This window comes from Vombatus ursinus, unplaced genomic scaffold, assembly GCF_900497805.2.
Source record: "Vombatus ursinus unplaced genomic scaffold, bare-nosed wombat genome assembly UNPS02014793.1, whole genome shotgun sequence".
Taxonomy (NCBI): domain Eukaryota; kingdom Metazoa; phylum Chordata; class Mammalia; order Diprotodontia; family Vombatidae; genus Vombatus; species Vombatus ursinus.
This window is the reverse complement of record NW_020954571.1, coordinates 14,735,785-14,753,632: the sequence shown is the minus strand read 5'-3', so window position 1 is coordinate 14,753,632 and position 17,848 is coordinate 14,735,785. Positions and strand designations below refer to the sequence as shown.

General features: G+C 43.3%; 1 protein-coding gene across 1 annotated transcript in view; it reads right to left on the bottom strand.

Moving 5' to 3' along the window:
- TGM3 (transglutaminase 3) overlaps positions 1 to 17,848 on the bottom strand; it is a 46,023-nt gene that overhangs the window by 20,670 nt on the left and 7,505 nt on the right. Inside the window, exons 2-7 of the mRNA XM_027869685.1 lie at positions 13,941 to 14,114; positions 12,925 to 13,170; positions 11,284 to 11,402; positions 9,165 to 9,293; positions 2,988 to 3,165; positions 2,084 to 2,219 (exon numbers count right to left, since the gene is read on the bottom strand). Of these exons, the coding sequence (XP_027725486.1) occupies positions 2,084 to 2,219; positions 2,988 to 3,165; positions 9,165 to 9,293; positions 11,284 to 11,402; positions 12,925 to 13,170; positions 13,941 to 14,114 (982 nt within the window). The remainder of the gene's footprint in view (positions 1 to 2,083; positions 2,220 to 2,987; positions 3,166 to 9,164; positions 9,294 to 11,283; positions 11,403 to 12,924; positions 13,171 to 13,940; positions 14,115 to 17,848) is intronic.

The following is a 17,848-nucleotide window of genomic DNA, read 5'->3' as shown; positions in this document are numbered from 1 at the left end:
TATATACACCATGGGTATTATAGCTTACTTAAGTATTATTAGCTTACATAACAAATCAGTTTATCCTCTTGTTAGATGGTTCTGTTTGTCCTTGGAATAGTGAATTCTTATTATACTGAGCCAAAATCTGAGACCCTGAAACATCCCCTTACTGGTTCCAGTTCTGCCTTCTAGAGCCACCGAGAAATAAGCCTGCTTCCTCATTCCCATGATAGTGTCAGATAGCTGAAGACAACAATTACATTCCCACCCAAGTCTTCTCCAGGCTAAATACCCCAGATTCCTTCAACTGATCCTCATATTTAGGGGGTGGCTAGGTGGCACGGTAGATAGAGCAGCTGGGCCTGGATTTGGGAACACTTGAGTTCAAATCTGGCTTCATATGATCCTAGGCAAGTCACCTAACCCCTCTTTGCCTCATTTTCCTCATCTGTAAAATGGTGATAATAATAGCACCTACCTCCCTGAGGATCAGATGACATAATAATTGCAAAGCACTTAGCACAGTGTCTGGTGCACAGTAAGTGCTATAGAAATGGCAGCTATCATTACATGTCATGATTCTGAGGCCCCTCCCCATCCTGACCATTCTCCTTTCTTTGACCTGTTCCAGCTTGTTGATGAACTTTCTGAAATGTGGTGCCAGATGGATTCTGACCAAAAATAGAGTTGCATTAATATAGTTTAGGATAAAATCAAGATTATTTATTACCTGTTCTTCACAGGATTCCACTAAACACGAATAGTATTTGTATTGTGCTATAAATTCTTGCAAAGACAGGTCCTAATTACCTACCAAGCCTAAATGACTCTAGGCCTTCTTTCCCCTGATAGTGCTGGGATTAAGAGAAAGAGGGTGTGGCTTCCCTGGGAGGAGCAGCTGCTGGGAGGGAAGAGACCTCTAGAGAATCAGAATTTTTAAGATGACTTTAGAGATCATTTGATCCATTCCCCCCAATTTATATAGGAGGAAACTGAACCCTAGAGGGTAAATGACTTGCCAGGGGCACAGAGCCAGGTAATGGCACAATTAGGGTAGGACCCACATCTTCTGATCTTTAGTTTCCACTACCCCTGGCAAATAAGAGAAGGGGGTGGGGATCAGATCCCACAGCTTTCTGTTTAGTATTCACATAGACTGGGGGGAGGAGTAGCGGGGGGGGGGGCACACGCACTGAGGGATCTTCAGGCTGCTTCTGGAGGAACATCCTGACATAAGCCCTGGCCTCCTACAGGGTTGATGCAGAGTCGGGGGCTATACGGCTACATGCAGAGCTGCTCTGCTGGTATATCTGGATGGGCTAGGCAGGTGTGGGGGTTAGGGGACTGATGTGAAATTCCGCCCAGAGCTTCCCACTGCAACCCTCATAGACTTCTTAAGGCATTTAAAATGGCATCAGGTGGCAGAGCAGAATTCTGCAAAGAGAACTGGAACTCAGGAGGTCTAGGTTCTAGGTTTGGTTCTGCCACTTTGCTAGTTGTATCTTGGGCAAATAACTCAACCTCTGTGAGCCTCAGGTTTTTCCTAAGTAGACTGAAAGGTCTGGATTAGATATCTCCAGGAAACCTTCCAGTTTTAACCTTCTCTATTCTGTGCTCCCTTTAAGCTCTGAAATGTTCCAAGGTCCCAGCAATTTAATACATGTTGGCTCTGAGGTCGTTTTCAGCTCTGATATTCTATTTTCTAGATTAGCTCCCAGTTTTAAGTTCTAAGAACTCTTCTAAGCAAAGTTTTTACAATTTTAAAACTGTCTGCACTAAGTGAAATTTCTAAAATACATTTTTCTTTTGATTAGGCTTGATTCCAAAGAGTGAGCAACCATTGTGATAGCGGGTTTTCTGAGTAACCTGTTACCAAAACACTACATTGTGTGTTCCATTCTGTCAGATCATGTGCTGAAATAGGTCAGAATGGTTTCCTCTTAGAGGCGTCATCAGTCTGTCTGTCATTGACAGTCTGCGTTTCTCCTCCTCCCTCTGTAACCCTTCACCCCACATGTAGAGCTGAGTCATTGAGGAACAATACATCAAGGAGATGTCTGAGTTTTGTGGAGTTGGTACAGAGGACAGGAGAGGTGCTTACCAAATGCTGTCGCTCCCTCTGTCTAGGGGGTTTCCTAGAGCGTCATAGTAGACATCGATGGTCAGGTTGCGGTCCGTGTCGTGGGCTGAGTTAAAGTTGGTGATCACCCGGGAAGGAATCCCCAAACACCGAAGCACTGGAAGTCAAAAACCAGGGAGACAGCTTAGATGATGCTGACGCCGACACCGACGATGGTGGTGACGATCTCCATGTATATAGTGTTTTACTGTTTACAGAAGCATTTCCTCACAATAATCTTACGGGCTAGGTTGGTGGTGCAGTGGAGTCAGGAGATCTGGGCTTGAATACAGGTCCGACACTTGGTTATGTAGCTGTTGGCAGCTCAGCTCAGTTCTCTGAACCACAGCTCCCTCAGCTATAAAACGGGGCCAACAGCGCTCATGCCACAGGGCTGCTGGGAGGAAGGCGCCCGGTAAGCCTTACAGCACCATTTCTCACCTCTATGCCCCCAGGCTCTGCAGTTTCATCCCCTGTGAGTGCAGGTCACAACCTCCCTATAATTTAGCAGAGGGTTACTAAGTGTTGCTGTGGTCTGGCCAACCGCATGATTCTCTCCACATTTAGTTACATTACTCTTTGGATAAGTCTATTATTTTCCCCCTTTCTATAGGTAATAAGAAGATGATAACAATAACTTACATTTATATAGCAGTTTAAGGCTCATTGAACTCACAGCAGCCCTGGTAGGCAGGTGGTACAATATGATTATCCTCATTCTACTGAGTCTCAGTGATGTTAAATTCACAAAGGGAATTTAACAAAGTCAGAACTGGAACCCAAGACTCCTGACTCCTAATTCAGGGATGGGAGTTGGGGACAAGCTTTTGAGAGTGAGTTCACTACTCTGTACTGACCCAGCCAGGCTGCATTTCCCCCAGGGTACCTGTATTCAGGGTCCCAGCAAAGACCCAACATTGGCCAAAGCGGACAGGCTGGAAACGATTTTTCTTCCATTGCTTCAGGATCTCCACACTGCCATTCCAGTTCCTAGGGTCCATGCCACCAGTGTAATCTCCACTCCAGTTCCCAGATAACACACCATTATCATCATTGCCATTGATCTGAAAAACACCTGTGTCCAGTCAGTTCCCCATGTGGAGAGGAGGAAAGGTGGCAATGTGTGGAGAGTGGATGAGGAGAGGAAGAAGTCTTAGAAGAGAAGGAGAAGAGCTCAGTATGGCGTAGAGCAGAGGTGCCCAAACTTATTTGGCCTACAGCCTCTTTTTCAAAAAAAATTACTCAGTGTCCCCCTGGAAATCAAACTTGCTTTAACCCTTTAATTTTTTTAAAAAATTTGCATCATTTCAAAAAATACATAACATTTTTTTAAAAAAATGACACATCTTAAATTTAATAATTTATTGTAAATTTGTGGTTTTTTCCTGCACTGAAATTCTGATGATGCAATATTGTGTCATGTAACCATGTAGTATCATATTGTAAACAAGTCATTACACACACATATTCCTGCCCATGCATGCTGTACTTCCCAATAGTGCATGACATGCTTGCCTGCCAACACTTGCTTGTTAAGACCTCTTGGTGGACTTGACCACTGATTGGTTTATAACTTGCATTTTGTGTGTTTATTTGGAAAATAATGTAATCACTACGATATTAACTCTGTTACACAACAGTTAAAACACGTATGAATGGTTTTTCAAAATTTTCTTCTCTTCTTATGTTTCCATTACCCCCTTATTTTTATTCAACACCCCCCAATTGTTCTCGAGGCTATTATGGCCCCCACTCCATGGTTCTAGGGCCCCCAGGGGGTGGTACTGCCCACTTTGGGAACCTCTGAAAAATAGTGCCTTGGGAATCAAGACACCTCAACTCTCTGCATGGGTTTGGGCCAGTCACTTTCACTCTCTGAGCTTCAGTTTCTACCTCTATAGACTTTGACGTTCTCCGTATTACCCTGACTCTTTATGAATTAGCAATAGCATGGGAAATTTTATGTCAATTTTTTAATTTAAATCTATTAAAATCTTTCTGTATTAAAGGTATTTCCTATAAACAACCTATTGTTGGATTTTAATACATTTTGTAACCATTTCTTTTTGTCAAGCAGTTCAGTTAATTTACACTTAACGCTATAATCGTTAAATCTATTTTTCCCTTTCATCTTTTTTTTTTTTTTTTTTTTGCTGAAGCAATTGGGGTTAAGTGACTTGCCCAGGGTCACACAGCTAGTAAGTGTCAAGTGTCTGAGGCCGGATTTGAACTCAGGTCCTCCTGACTGCAAGGCCAGAGCTCTATCCACTGCACCACCTAGCTGCCCCCCTCTCATTCTTTATTAAATTATTTTTAGATTTGCTGGAAGGGAATATTCTTGTTGTTACTATTATTAACCAAACTTGTCAAAACCATTAAAATAAATTTCCTCTGTCTTATACTACTAATCATATTCATGCAAAAGTCTTTTAATTTCACATAATCAAAATTATGTATTTTATCTTTTGTGATCCATTTCTAGTTAAAAATTCTCTTCCTAACCATAGTTGTAAAATATATCTTATTTCACTTTATTCTAACTTCTTTATGGTGAAACCTTTTATATTTAGGTCATATTTCTATTTTGAGCTTATCTGTGATGTATGGTATAAAATGATGGTCTAAACTTATTTTCTAGGGCAAGTAGGTGGGGCAGTGGATAAAGCTGGGCCAGAAGTCAGAAAGACTCATCTTCCTGAGTTAAATCTAGCCTTGTCTAACTTACTAGCTGTGTGACCCTTGGCAAGTCACTTAACCCAGTTTACCTCAGTTTCCTCATCTTTAAAATCAACTGGAGAAGGAAATGGCAAAACCCCAAACAGGATCATGAAGTGTTAGATATGACTGAACAACAACAAACCTAATTTCTGCCATACTGCTTCCCACTTTTCCTGGCAGTGCTTGCCAGATAGGGAGTTCTTCCATACGTAGTTTATATTCTTGGGTTTAATGAGTTATTGAAATAGACGGATTTGTTTATATATTATGTGCCATTGATATGCTTTTTTCTTGTTTAATTTTTTTTACTAGTACCAGTTTTACAATATAAAGTCTTTACAATATAAAGTCTGGAAGTATTATTCTCTCTTCATTCTTCTTTTTAAATTTTATTTCAATTAAGATTCTGTACCTTTTGTTACTCCAAATGAATTGTTATTATTTTGTACGGCTCTACAGACTCCTTTGTTAGTTTCATTAACACAGCACTAATTTTTAAATTAATTTAGGTAATGCTGTCATTTTATTATATTCGTATAGCTTAACCACGAGCAGTGACTATCTCTTCAATTACTTGTCATTCTTTATTCTCTTAAAGAGTGCTTTGTGATTGTATATCTATATCTATATCTTGAGTGTTTCTTAGTAGACTGACTCCCAGATAGTTTGCATATTTTGTAGTTATTTTGAATGGGCTTTCTTTCTATTATTTCCTCTGGATTTTGTTACTGCTATACTATTAAAGATACAGATTTTTAAAAACTCTACTTCACTTTTTTCAGAGAAGAGACTTATTCTGAAATGTTTTCGCTTTTATAAAATGACGGGGGTGAACTAAGCTTTGACAGTTAATGTTTCAAGGCCTCTTCCAGCAGCTAATGTCTATGATTCTATTTAGAACAAGCAGCCCAGAGATTAGTGCTCCCCTGATTGCAGTTGGGCAAATCTTACAAAAAAAATCTTACACCCTGCCTCTCATTTTGATGGGGCCATCATTTGAGATCATAAGATATGTTTATAGACAGGCCGAGATGAAAGATTTCGCCATCTATCCCCATCTGCTGAATCACCAGGGTCCCAGCATGGAAAGTAGTAATCAGCTGGGTTACCCTGGGGCTGTGCATGTGGTAATTAGTGCAGTGCACCCAGCCCAGCCCAGCTGTGAGTTTGAGAGGGATCATCTCCAAGGTGTAGCTCAGGAAACTCTGGGGAGATAAAGCAGTTTGCCTGAGGGGCTAGGAATGAGTCAGCAGCAGCAGCTGAAGCCCAACTTGGAGAATGTGCAGGCTGCAGGCTTCAGCTTTTCTGCACAAATCTCCCCTGATCTTTGGTTTGTTTTACTTTTTTTTTTTTTGGGCTAGGCAATGGGGTTAAGTGACTTGCCCAGGGTCACGCAGCTAGTATGTGACTATGTGTCTGAGGTCGGATTTGAACTCAGGTCCTCTGAATCCAGGGCCGGTGCTCTATCCACTGCTCCACCTAGCTGCCCCTCCCCTGATCTTTGGCTTGGCTTTCAGTGCTCTCGCTTCTTCTGAAACCTCAGCTTTCAAAGTCTCACCTGCCCTCTGAAGCCTTCTTTGACCACCTTAAATGTCTATTGATTTTTAGAATATCCAAGTTATAAAGGGGCAGCTGGGGCATAGCAAGGAGAATGCCAGAAAACAAAGTGTTTTCTGGAGGAAGGAAGCCACTTAATAAACGCTGTTGCTTCTTAATGCCGAGAATACAGAATTATATGCTTCCAGTGGCAGGTGACCTTAGGGGTCATGTAGTCCAATCCCCTCCTTTCACAGGTAAGAAATCTGAGGCCCAAAGCAGTTGAGTGACTTGTCCAAGGTCACACTGCTGTGATTCAAACCCAGTTCTTCTCATTCCAAATCCAGAGATCTTTCTACCTCACCATGATGCCCTGACTTCCCCCCTGTCATTGACTAAGCTTTATGTTAGGTATGTCCCTTCTTTGTTACAGGTCTCCGTCATGTCCTCTTGTAAAATGAGGATGCTGAGTGAGCCGATTTCTAAGGTCTCTGACTTTGGAACAGTCAATGAATTAGGGGCACCTAGGTGGTGCAATGGATAGAGCACTAGCCTTGGAGTCAGGAGGATCTGAGTTCAAATCTGACCTTAAATACTTACTAGCTGTGTGACCCTGGACAAATCACTTAACTCCAATTGGATCCAAAAGTCTATGAATTATTTGAAGAGACTTTAGTGACAAAGATAGACAGAATACAGGGCTTCTGGCTAAGCGTTTTGAAGACAGTAGTCTCCAGAAAGTGGGAGGGCAAAGTGGGGATTTTGTGGTGATGTTCTGAAGGCTCATCAGTAGAGATGCTGGCATCCTAGACCAGAGAGGCAGGGTTTCTGACCTGGATCTAAGAAGTCATTTCAATGAACTTTTTAAAATGTTAAAAGTTAAAAAGTTCAAAGTCAGAGAGATTGCTTTACCTTTTAACCTTTTGGCTAAGTCAATTCACCAGCCAACTGGGCTAATTAACAAGATGAAAGGTAAAGAGATTTCTAGTTAATTAACTAGGTGACAGGTGACAAGTTAAAGCCATCCCTTTGACTTTGAACTTTTAAATGTTTGTAGGGAGCCAAGTGGTACAATAGAAGGTGCCCCACTGAGAGTGAGGAGCCCTGGACTGCAGCTCTGACTGTGCTTGTAATTCTGGGTTTGACCTTGGGTGGATCACTTCCTTTCTCTGGGCTGCAGCTTTCCCACATGTAAGACAAAAGTGATGAACCACTGAGCTCAAAGATACTCTCCAGTTCTAACATTCTGTGATGCTCAGATTCTTTAACTTCTATCACGAAGGCCGAACCAGTTCCAAGATACCAGGCCACTCTCACAGGAAGAGTGGAGAAGCTAGAGGTGCCTTGATGAAGCTTCCTGAGGACAGGGCTATACCAGAAATGTGCTCTTGTAGAGCCCCCACTACAGCCTCCTGGGACAGACTGGAACTGGGAACTCTATCCATCCTTAGAGGCCCAGCTCCCATAACACTTCATCCAAGAAAATTCCTCTGAGCCCACCTGCCCCCTATCACCAAACATACGCAATCAAATGCTTTCCCATGAATACTTAGGACAACTGGTCTGTTATCACCATGTATTTTGCAGAAGGGTTACTTTTTGTCTATGTCTCATCTCTTTTATTGGATTATAAGCTCAACAGGGATGGTACAAGAGAAAGAACATTGGATTTGGAAGACCTGAGTTTTCTTTTTTTTTTCTTTTTCCTCTAGGCAATTGGGGTTAAGTGACTTGCCCAGGGGCACACAGCTAGTGAGTGTTATGTGTCTGAGGTACGATTTGAACTCAGGTCCTCCTGATTTCAGGGCCGGTGTTCTATTCACTCCGCCACCTAGCTGCCCCTGAATCTTAGTTTTCTAATTATTATCTATGTAACCTTGGGAAAGTCAATGAACCTCTCTGGGGCTCAGTTTCCCCATATGTAAAATGAACTTTGTAACATCTCAGGTCCCTTCCAACGCTCCATCCTGTCATGTGCTAGGGTAGGGGGTGTGTGTCTTTTTCTTAGTATCTCACCTATAGCCTGGGATAGTACAGAATAGTTGTTTAATAAATGCTTGCTTGCTTGCCTGATGAATGAATGAAGGCTTTTGCAGGATGTGGCAGAGCTGGGGCCAGGATAAGAACAGTTCACATCTCTAAAGCTTTTTGTGGTTTAAAATGCACTTTCCTCACAATAATACCTAAGAGGGAGGAGATATAAGGATTGCTATCCTTATTTTATAGATTAGGAAATTAAAGCTCAGAAGGGGAAGTCATTTGCCCAGGATCACCCAACCAGTGAGTATTAGAGCTGGAAATGGAATCCAAGTCTTCTGATTCCAAGAACAGGCACTTTCCAGAGCCTCCAGCTGGAGGCAGCTAGGTGACACGGAAGACAGAGTGCTGGGCCTAGAGTTAGGAAACCCTGAGTTCAAATGCAGCCTCAGTTGTGTGACCCTAGATGAGTCACTTAATTTCTGTCTGACTCATTTTCCTCAACTGCAAAATAGGGATAACATTTGTAAAGTGCTTGGCACAATGCTTGGCTCATAGTAGGTGCTGTATAAATGCATATTCCCTTCCCTTCCCCATGCCATGTGGAACATTGGAGGAATGTCCTAATGTCCTCTCTCCTTTCTCTTAGGCTGGGTTCTTGCTTTTAACACTACTAGACTTTGTAGACTAAACCCTGCCTTGCTTTCTGGGCCTCCTGGGCAGAGGCCCTGGCCACACTGACCATAAAGCCAGAAGAAGAAGAACTATGAACCAGCGTCAGAGTTAGAATTGTCTAGGACCTCAGTTACGGGCTGGATAATACTTTTCTTACCATGCCACTCAGTACTCGACCAATGTATTTAGGGTCATTTCTTCTGGCCACATCAGTGATGGGGTCACGGCGAAAGTTGAGGCTCCTGTCCAGGATCATGAGGGAAATGTTCAGAATGTCTTCTTCATACTGTTCAGAGACAGAAGCCTGGGGTTACTACTCGATATGTAACTTGTAATGAGGGAAGGAAAGAGCCCTCAGGGAGGGCCACAAGGTAAGCTCCAGGCTCTCTGCTGGCACCCATGCAGGAGCAGCCAAATGATGCTCTTCTTGTCTCCTCCTTGAGCTGACTCACCCAAAATGTAGGAGAAAAGTGTCCCGGGTTCCAAATCTGCCACTAACTTGTGTAGCTTTACAGAGGGGACTTGATCTCTTGGTTGGACTAGATAATACCCAAGGTTTCTTCCAGCTCTAAATCCTATGACCCTATTAAAAAATCTGAGATAATTTAGGGGTTCAGGCTGGAGGATGGGTTTGCGCTGCTGTGTAAGAATTTGAAAGACATGAAGCAGTAGCTATCCATACCACCAGAAAGCCAGCCAGTATACTAATTTATTACAATGCTGTCATCAAATCTAAAGTCATTGAGGCTATCAGAGAACCACTGAATATTATAGTTAGAAGTAGCCTTAGAATATAAAGCTTAAAATATTAGACTTAGAAGGGCCCTTAGATCACTCATAGCCCTAGAGCTAAAGGTGACCAAAAGCCAGATGATCCAAAGTCCTCCTTTTTGATTGATTAGGAATCTGAGACCCAAAGAGAGGGGCCATCCCCAGAACTCACCCCATAGACCTTTATCAGTCTGTACAATTGATTAATTGCCCCTGGGTCACCTCCCCCCACCCCAGGGTCCTGTTGTCTTTCCAACCCTCTCTTTCCAACCCCTGAGAGGATGAGGGTCAGACTATGTCCTCTCCCACAGAGACAGAACCTGTGGTCAGACTGTCCTCTTCAGTGATGCTGTCCACTGGACCCTCCCGAACTGTTTTTGTCCTAGGTGAAAACAGTTCTAGTCATGGCTCTGAACACTAGTCATAGAATGCTAAAGCTAGAAGGGACCTTCTACACAGATCCTACATTTAGAGCTGGAAGGGACCTTCAGGACCTACAGCCTAGTCTAACCCTTTCATTTTACAGAATGGTGAGTTAGAAAAGTCCTTATACTACAGAATGTCAGAGTTGGAGAGTACCTTAGAAAAGAAAGGGTTTTAAGCTCTTAATATGTATTAATAAAAGTAAATAAGGTATTCATTAAAAGCTAAGAACTGCACTAAGACTTTTGGGACACCTTGTAGAATATTAAAGGTGAAGAGACCTTAAAACAAAGAATGCTAGAGCCAGAAAAGATCTTAGAGATAATATCCAACCCCTAGAGACACATAGGTAGCACAGTGGATAGAGCATGGGGCCTAGAGACGGGAAGATCTGAGTTTGAATCTGGTCTCAGACACTAGCTACGTGACCCTGGGCAAATCACTTAACCCTGTTTGCCTCAGTTGCCTCATTTATAAAATGAGCTGGAGAAGGAAATGGCAAAGCACTCCAAGACCTTCATCAAGAAAACCCCAAACGGGGTCATGAAGAGTTAGACGTGACTAAAACAACTCAACAACAAAAGTCCAACCCCCTTATTTGAACCTTAGGCTCAGGGGAAGAAAGTGACTTGGTCAAGTGACTGGTGGGTCCAACTACAAAGTGTATCAAGTACATTTTTCCAAGCCAGGAAAACTCAGTCTCACAGTGTAGTAGAGGTAGAAAGAGGGGAGAAGACCAAAGCAGGAGCTTGGAGCTTTGAATGAGAGTGGGAGCCAATAAGATCTGGATGTATTTTTTAGTCAAATGACTAACCCACAAGAATATATACAAATGATAATCCAACTTATTCTGGTTTTTTTTTTTGATTGGGCAATGGGGGTTAAGTGACTTGCCTAGGGTCACGCAGTTACTAAGTGTTATGTGTCTGAGGCCGGATTTGAACTCAGGTCCTCCTGAATCCAGGGCCAGTACTCTATCCACTGCGCCACCTAGCTGCTCCCCCCCCCCCCAACTTATTCTTTGAAGTCAATCACTCCGGAAATTTGTATGCAAACCTTTGGCTGCTTCATTATTAATTTACCTGTCCATAATTCCAGCCAACCATGCTGATTCGATTTGTGCTCCCTACGAATATGACACCGGCATCTTCCTCCACATACTCTTCTCTCTCTGCGTTATTCATCATGAACACACCATCCGCTGGAAAACCCAAAAAAGGAAATGTTTGAGGTGGAAAAGAATTAGACAGGACCCTTTTCATCTTACACTCCTTCCAGACAGTCCTCTGTGCCAGGGCTGTCTCAGGGGAGGCCCTGCTCTGGCCTCACTGACACAGAGTCTCTGAATTGGAAGAGACCCCAGATGTCCTCTAGTCCAAGAATCCTTAACCTGAGGTCCTGTGGATAGATTCTAGTAAGTCCATGAACTTGTATGGGGGAAAAAATTACATCTTTATATTCACTAACCTCTTCCTGACATTTAGCATTTCCTTTGATTGTGATTTTAAAAACCAAACAACTAGTATTCTGTGAGGGGGGTTCATTGGCTTTACCAGACTGCCAAAGGGGTCTATGACCCCGTGCAGATGAAGCTTGCTCTAGTCCAACTCATATCTGAATAGGAATCAGTTCCATAACATCCTGACAAGTATCTAGCATCTGCTTAGAGACCTCCAGTGAAGTAAAGTGTGCTACTTTCGGCTAGCTCTAATCACTGACAAGTTTTTCTTTACATTAAGCTTAAATTATGCTCCTCTGCATCTTCCAACCTTTGTTTCTGACTCTGCCCTTTACAGCCAATTCATACAGAGCTAATCCCTTCTTCACATGACAGGTCTAGGCTTGATCCTTCTGACTACCTGTTCATGCTCTGGAAACAGTGAATGCACGTGGGAAGTGTGGTTGAAGAAAGGTTCTGCTGCCAACCAGCTCTAAATCCTATGACTAAAATAAACAGTGATACTTTAGAAGTTCAAGCCGAAGAGATGAAATAACTGTGCTGCAGTATTGAGAATTTGGAAGATGTGCAACAGTAGCTGTCTACACCACCAGGAAGCCATTCGGTATTACTAGTTTACTGAAATGCTGTCATCAAATCTAAAGGCATTGATGACACTGTCAGAGAACTACTGAATATTAAATCACTGTCTTGTTGACTTACTGGGACAGAAATATTATTGATGTATAGAGTCCTTGTGCTAGAACTCACCTTTGAAAGTCTCTGACCCACTGCCCTGACTCCAATGAGTATCACTGAACTTTAGAGATATAACAAGCCTTCGACAGAACAGAGCTGTATAGAGTTGCAAGAGACATCACAACGTAGAGCAGAGATTTCAGAGCTGGAAGGGACCTTAAAGCATGGAAGGCAGAACATTACAGCTAGAAATGACCTCAAAACATACAATGGCAGAACTAGAAAAAACACAGAACACACAATGTTTGAGTTGAAAGGATATTTAGGATGTAAAATATTACGACCAGAAGAAGCCTTTGAAATGACTTAGCCCAAGCCCCTCATGGAGAAAGTGAGGCCCAGAGATAGGAAGCAAAGTGCCCCGATGACCCCAAGGCAGTGGAAGAGCTAACATTAAGACCTAGCTTTCCTGCCTCCTGGGCCAGGGCTCTTTCCAGTGTGCCCTTTTTCTTGTGTGGGCAGTGAGCTACACCTGGAGTGGGAGCCCAGTGGTAGGGAATGACCTGGTCTGGAGGCTGGCTCCTACCTTGCAGCCAGGGGTTAAACAGCAGAACCCACGTCCCCAGAGTTGTGGAGGTGCTTCCACCTTGAGAGGCAATCTGAATGCTGAGTGTATATCGACCAATAGGGGCATTGGCTGGACTGGAGATGGCGACGATCACAGAGCCGTCGCTGTTGTTGGACGAGAGTACTGCACTCCAAGAGCTGCCACTGGACCCAGTAGACAAAGGAATCACGGCTTTGGTCCGGGCTGATTCGGAGGGGTTTGGACCTTTCCAGAAACAACAGAGAACAATGGAATCCATGTAGCATATATGAACAAGGAGTTAGGATAGAGTAAGTGAAACTGAACATTGTCATAGCCAGAGTCAGGCTGAGTCACTGAAGAAGTCATAGACTATCACAGCGGGAAGGGATCTTGGAATGTTATGTCTAATATCTCTCATTTTCTAGATGAGGAAATTGAGGCACAGAGAAGGAACCAGAGATAAGAACCCAGGTCATATAATTCCCAGGAAAACTCTCTGAACTGCTGCTGCCCCTAAAAGTCACCAAATTAGATAATTTTAGAGCTTGAAGGGACAGCTAGGTGGTACAATGGAGTCAGGAATACCTGAATTCAAATCCAGCCTCAGACACTTACTAGGTGTGTGACCCTGGGCAAGTCACTGAGCTCCATTTGCCTCAGTGTCTTCATCTGTCAAATGAGCTGGAGAAGGAAATGGCAAACTACTGCAGTATCTCTACTAAGAAAAACCCCAATGGGGTCATGAAGAGTCAGACACAACTGAAACAATGAACAAGAACAGAGCTTGAAGGGATCTTAGTCATTATCCAGCACAGACCTAGAGAAGTCACACAGAGCCTAGATCTCTTGCATCCTGGTCCAGGGCTCTTTCTACTACATCACGCGTCTTCATCCTAATCATACCATGCTAAAGCAGTAAACTTAATACAATTTATTCAGTGTCCGCTGCATGGAGAGCATTATGCTAGACCCCGGGAGAAAGAGAAAAAAAAAAAAAAAAAGAATTCCGTTACCTGTTGAGGCTGTGAAAGTCAGCCTCTCCCCAGAGGCAATGGGTCTGTTGAAGGACAACTTCAACTTAAAGGGCTGGCCCCTCCTTGTGATCAGCTCATTAAGGTAGTACTTGTCTGTGTGATGGGCATATTTGTTAGCTTGCATCTGCCAGTCGAAGCCCGAGAGTTGCAAAGCTGTGAAAGGATAAAGAAGAAGCTGCAGACTTTGGGGTCTTTCACAGAATAACAATCAGGCAATCAACATTTGTGAATCACCTACAAGGTGCTGTGCTAAGCACTGGGGAGACAAAAAGAGGGAAAAGACAGTCCCTGCCCTCAAGGAGCTTACAATCTAATGAAGGAGACAACATGCAAACAAATATAGACAAAGTAAGCTACATACAGGATAAATAGGAAATAATGAACAGAGGCAGAGGCAGTGGAATTAAGAAGTGTTGGGGAAGGTTTCCTGTAGAAGGTATTAGTTGAGATTTAAAGGAAGCCAGGGAGGTCACTAGGTGTTGCAGAGGAGGGAGAACATTCCAGGAATAAGGGACAACCAGAGAAAATGCCCGGGGCTGAGAGACAGAATGTCTTGTTCATGGAACACCAGGAGCCCAGGGTCACTGAATCAAAGAGTACATGTTGGGGAATAGGATATAAGAAGACTAAAAAGGTAGGAGTGGGCTAGGAGATGAAGGGCTCTGAATGCCAAACAGAGCTGTATTTGATCCTGGAGGCTAATGAAGGAGCTAGAGAACCTGGGACACTCAAGCTGGGGGCCACAGGCTACAGAGGAGAGGTGGAACTGGGAGCATTCAATCATGCATGCCTTTATGCATTCAACAGACATTACTAAGCAAATACTGTGGGCAGCCAGGTCGCACAGTGGATAGAGTACTGGGCCTGGAGTCAGGAAGAATCATCTTATTGAGTTCAAATCCAGCCTCAATACACTTACTAGCTGTGTGACCCTGGGCAACTCACTTAACCTTGGTTGCCTCAGTTTTCCTCATCTGTAAAATGAACTAGAGAAGGAAATAACTACTTCGGTATCTTTGCCAAGAAAACCCCAAATGGGGTCAAGAAGAGTCAGACACAACTGAAAAATGATTGAACAACAAATAGGCCCAGTGGTGGCATCCAAAAATAATTCTCCTTTCTCCAGCACTTTTTGGCTTACAAAATACTGTCCATACAAGACTCCATTGAGGTAGGCAGTATCAGTATTATGATCCAATTTACAGAAGAGGAAACCTGGGTTCAGAGAAAGTGACTTAGGCTGGTAGGAATTAGAACTGGGGTAGGGGGATGGTGTCAGACCTCAGGGATCATCTAGTCTAACTATCTCATTTTATGGACTTGTCTATGGTCACGGGTCTGGTTCAAGATTTCAAGGAAAAGGGACACAGCCACACTGTCCACAATGAAGGAGTCCTTTACTTCACTTTACTGCTGCCCCGGGTCTCAATCTCCACAGGATCACAGAGCTGGGATGGGGCCTGAGAAGGCCATTAAGTCTGACACCTCATTTTGCAGATGAGGAAACAGAAGCACAGAGGGATCAAGTGACCTACCTGGGTTCACAGTGCTAGTTAAGTGCCTAAGGAGAAATCTGAACCCAGGTCTTTCCTTCTCTCTAAGTCCATGCTGCCTCGCACTAGTTATGGTACTAAGGAGTCAAGTTGTACACACAACAGCCCCACCCCCACCCCACCCCCATCCCAGGGCTTGCAACTAAGAGGTGAGATGAGATAGAAATCCAAATAACAATAGTGTAAATTAATAATAATAATAATAATAGCTAACATTTATATAGAGCTCCCTGTGTTCGAGGCATTATGCTAAGCGCTTTACAATTATTATCTCATTTGGTCCTGACAACAACTCTGGGAGGTAGGCGCTGTTGTTATCTCCATTTTACAGATGAAGAAATGGAGGCAATCATGGGTTAAGTGACTTGCACTGGGTCACAGAGTTATTATCTGAGGTTGGATTTGGACTAAGGTGTTCCTGACTCCAGGCCTGGTGCTCTTATCCACTATACCACTTAGCTGCTAATAATAATAATAGCAGCTAACATTTATATAGCACTTACTGTATGCCAGGCACTATGCTAAGCACTTTACAAATATTACCTCATTTGATCCTCGAAAACGCTGGGAGGTAGGTGCTGTTATTATCCCGTTGTTTTAGATGAGGATACTGAGGTCGAAGTTAAGTGACTTGCCCAGGGTCTGGGGTCAGAATTGAATGAACTAGGGTTTTCCTGACTCCAGGCCCAGTGCTCTATCCATCAAGCCACCTGGTTGCACATGGCTCCTCTGTGGTCAAATGAGATATTTCTGGCCATATTTCCTGGGCTTAGCTGAGCCGTTGAGTACCCTGTGGGCAGGGACTGTGGCCCGTTCTTAGATGTGTTCCCAAGGACTAAGCACAGGGCTGTGCACATGTGAAGGGTGTGACGTGACCCTCACGAGGATGTGTGACCATCTCCAGGCTTGATGCTGCACCCTAAGGACTTGCAGCTGAAATCTCCCTGAGGTGCGGCCACCTCCACTAGAGTTCAAGCTCCTTGACAGCAGGGCCTATCTGACTTTACTATTTGCATCCCCAGTGCTCTGCACATAGTTATAAGTGCTTTATAACTGGTTTATTCTTTCACTCATTCAATCAATAACTATTTGCTGAATTGAGCTGAACAGCAGCAATTTCTCTTTCTGTCAGGTTGGACAAAGAAAGAGATTGATGAAAGGTGTGCCTCCTCCCTGCCCCACGGGGCATTATAAAATTTCAATTTATGTCTCAGGTTATTCTGGTCTTTTTCTTTCTTTCTGAAAGTGCAGGCGAGTTGTTTGTGTCTCTGATGAAGGAACTTGGATTAGGGAAAAGGGTGTCTAAAGTAGCTCCAGCCCCTCCCTGACTCCACCCACCAGGAATACAGCCCTAGGCAGGTAGTGCTGTAAGCAGGGAGGAGAAGACTCCAAGGATGGGGAGGACCCCTGGTTGCTCAAAGACTATGAGTTCAATCAATTAAATTCATTTCAATTCAGGGTTATAGGCCTCTAAGCTCCATGTTCTAGGCAGGGCCATCTCTAACAATGAGGATGATGCCAGCACACACTTATATATCCCTTGAAAATACTCATCATAACCCTTTGAGGTAATAACACGTTATGATTCTCATTTTATAGATGAGGAAACTAAGGTGAAAAATGCACAGTAAAATGATGTTCAAGGTCACACAGACACCAAGTATTGAAGCTGGGCCTTCAAATCCGGTTTCCTAACTACAAGTCCAATGTCCTTTCTACTATATTGCATGTACTAAGTACCCAAGGCCACCCACAGGGAGCAAAGGAACAAATTTTGCTGTGAACTATTTCTCTCCATCAATATTATTTGTATGTCTGTGAAACCAGGTTAAAGTGAAAAACACCAAAGATGGCCTTAGACAGGACCATCTGTTTGCAGTCCATCTCCTGGCTCATTCTTGGGTGTCCAGCTTATATCTAAAGTTGCTTTATGTGTTTAAGTTATGAACCCATGACTCTGACTTGCTGCCCAGCAGGATGAAATGCATCCAGGGAAGGGTGCTCAGGACCCTAGTGGACAGAATTCTCCCATTTAACCTCTTTAGTTTTCCTTCTTTAGCCAAAAAAGAGGTATTTTCACTTCATAGACCTTATAATGTCAGAGCTGAAATTGCCATTAGAACATAGAATGTCATTGTTGGAAGAGACCTCAAAACAGAACACAGAAATTCAGAGCTGAAAGGGCCTTAGAGCATAAAATGTTAACAAATGGAAAGTTTCATTCCATTTAAATACATATTTATTAATCTACTAAGTACTGGGTACTATGGATAAAAAGATAGAAAATTACACCCTTCCTAAGGGAGCTTACAGTCTACTGTGGAGCTATGCCAT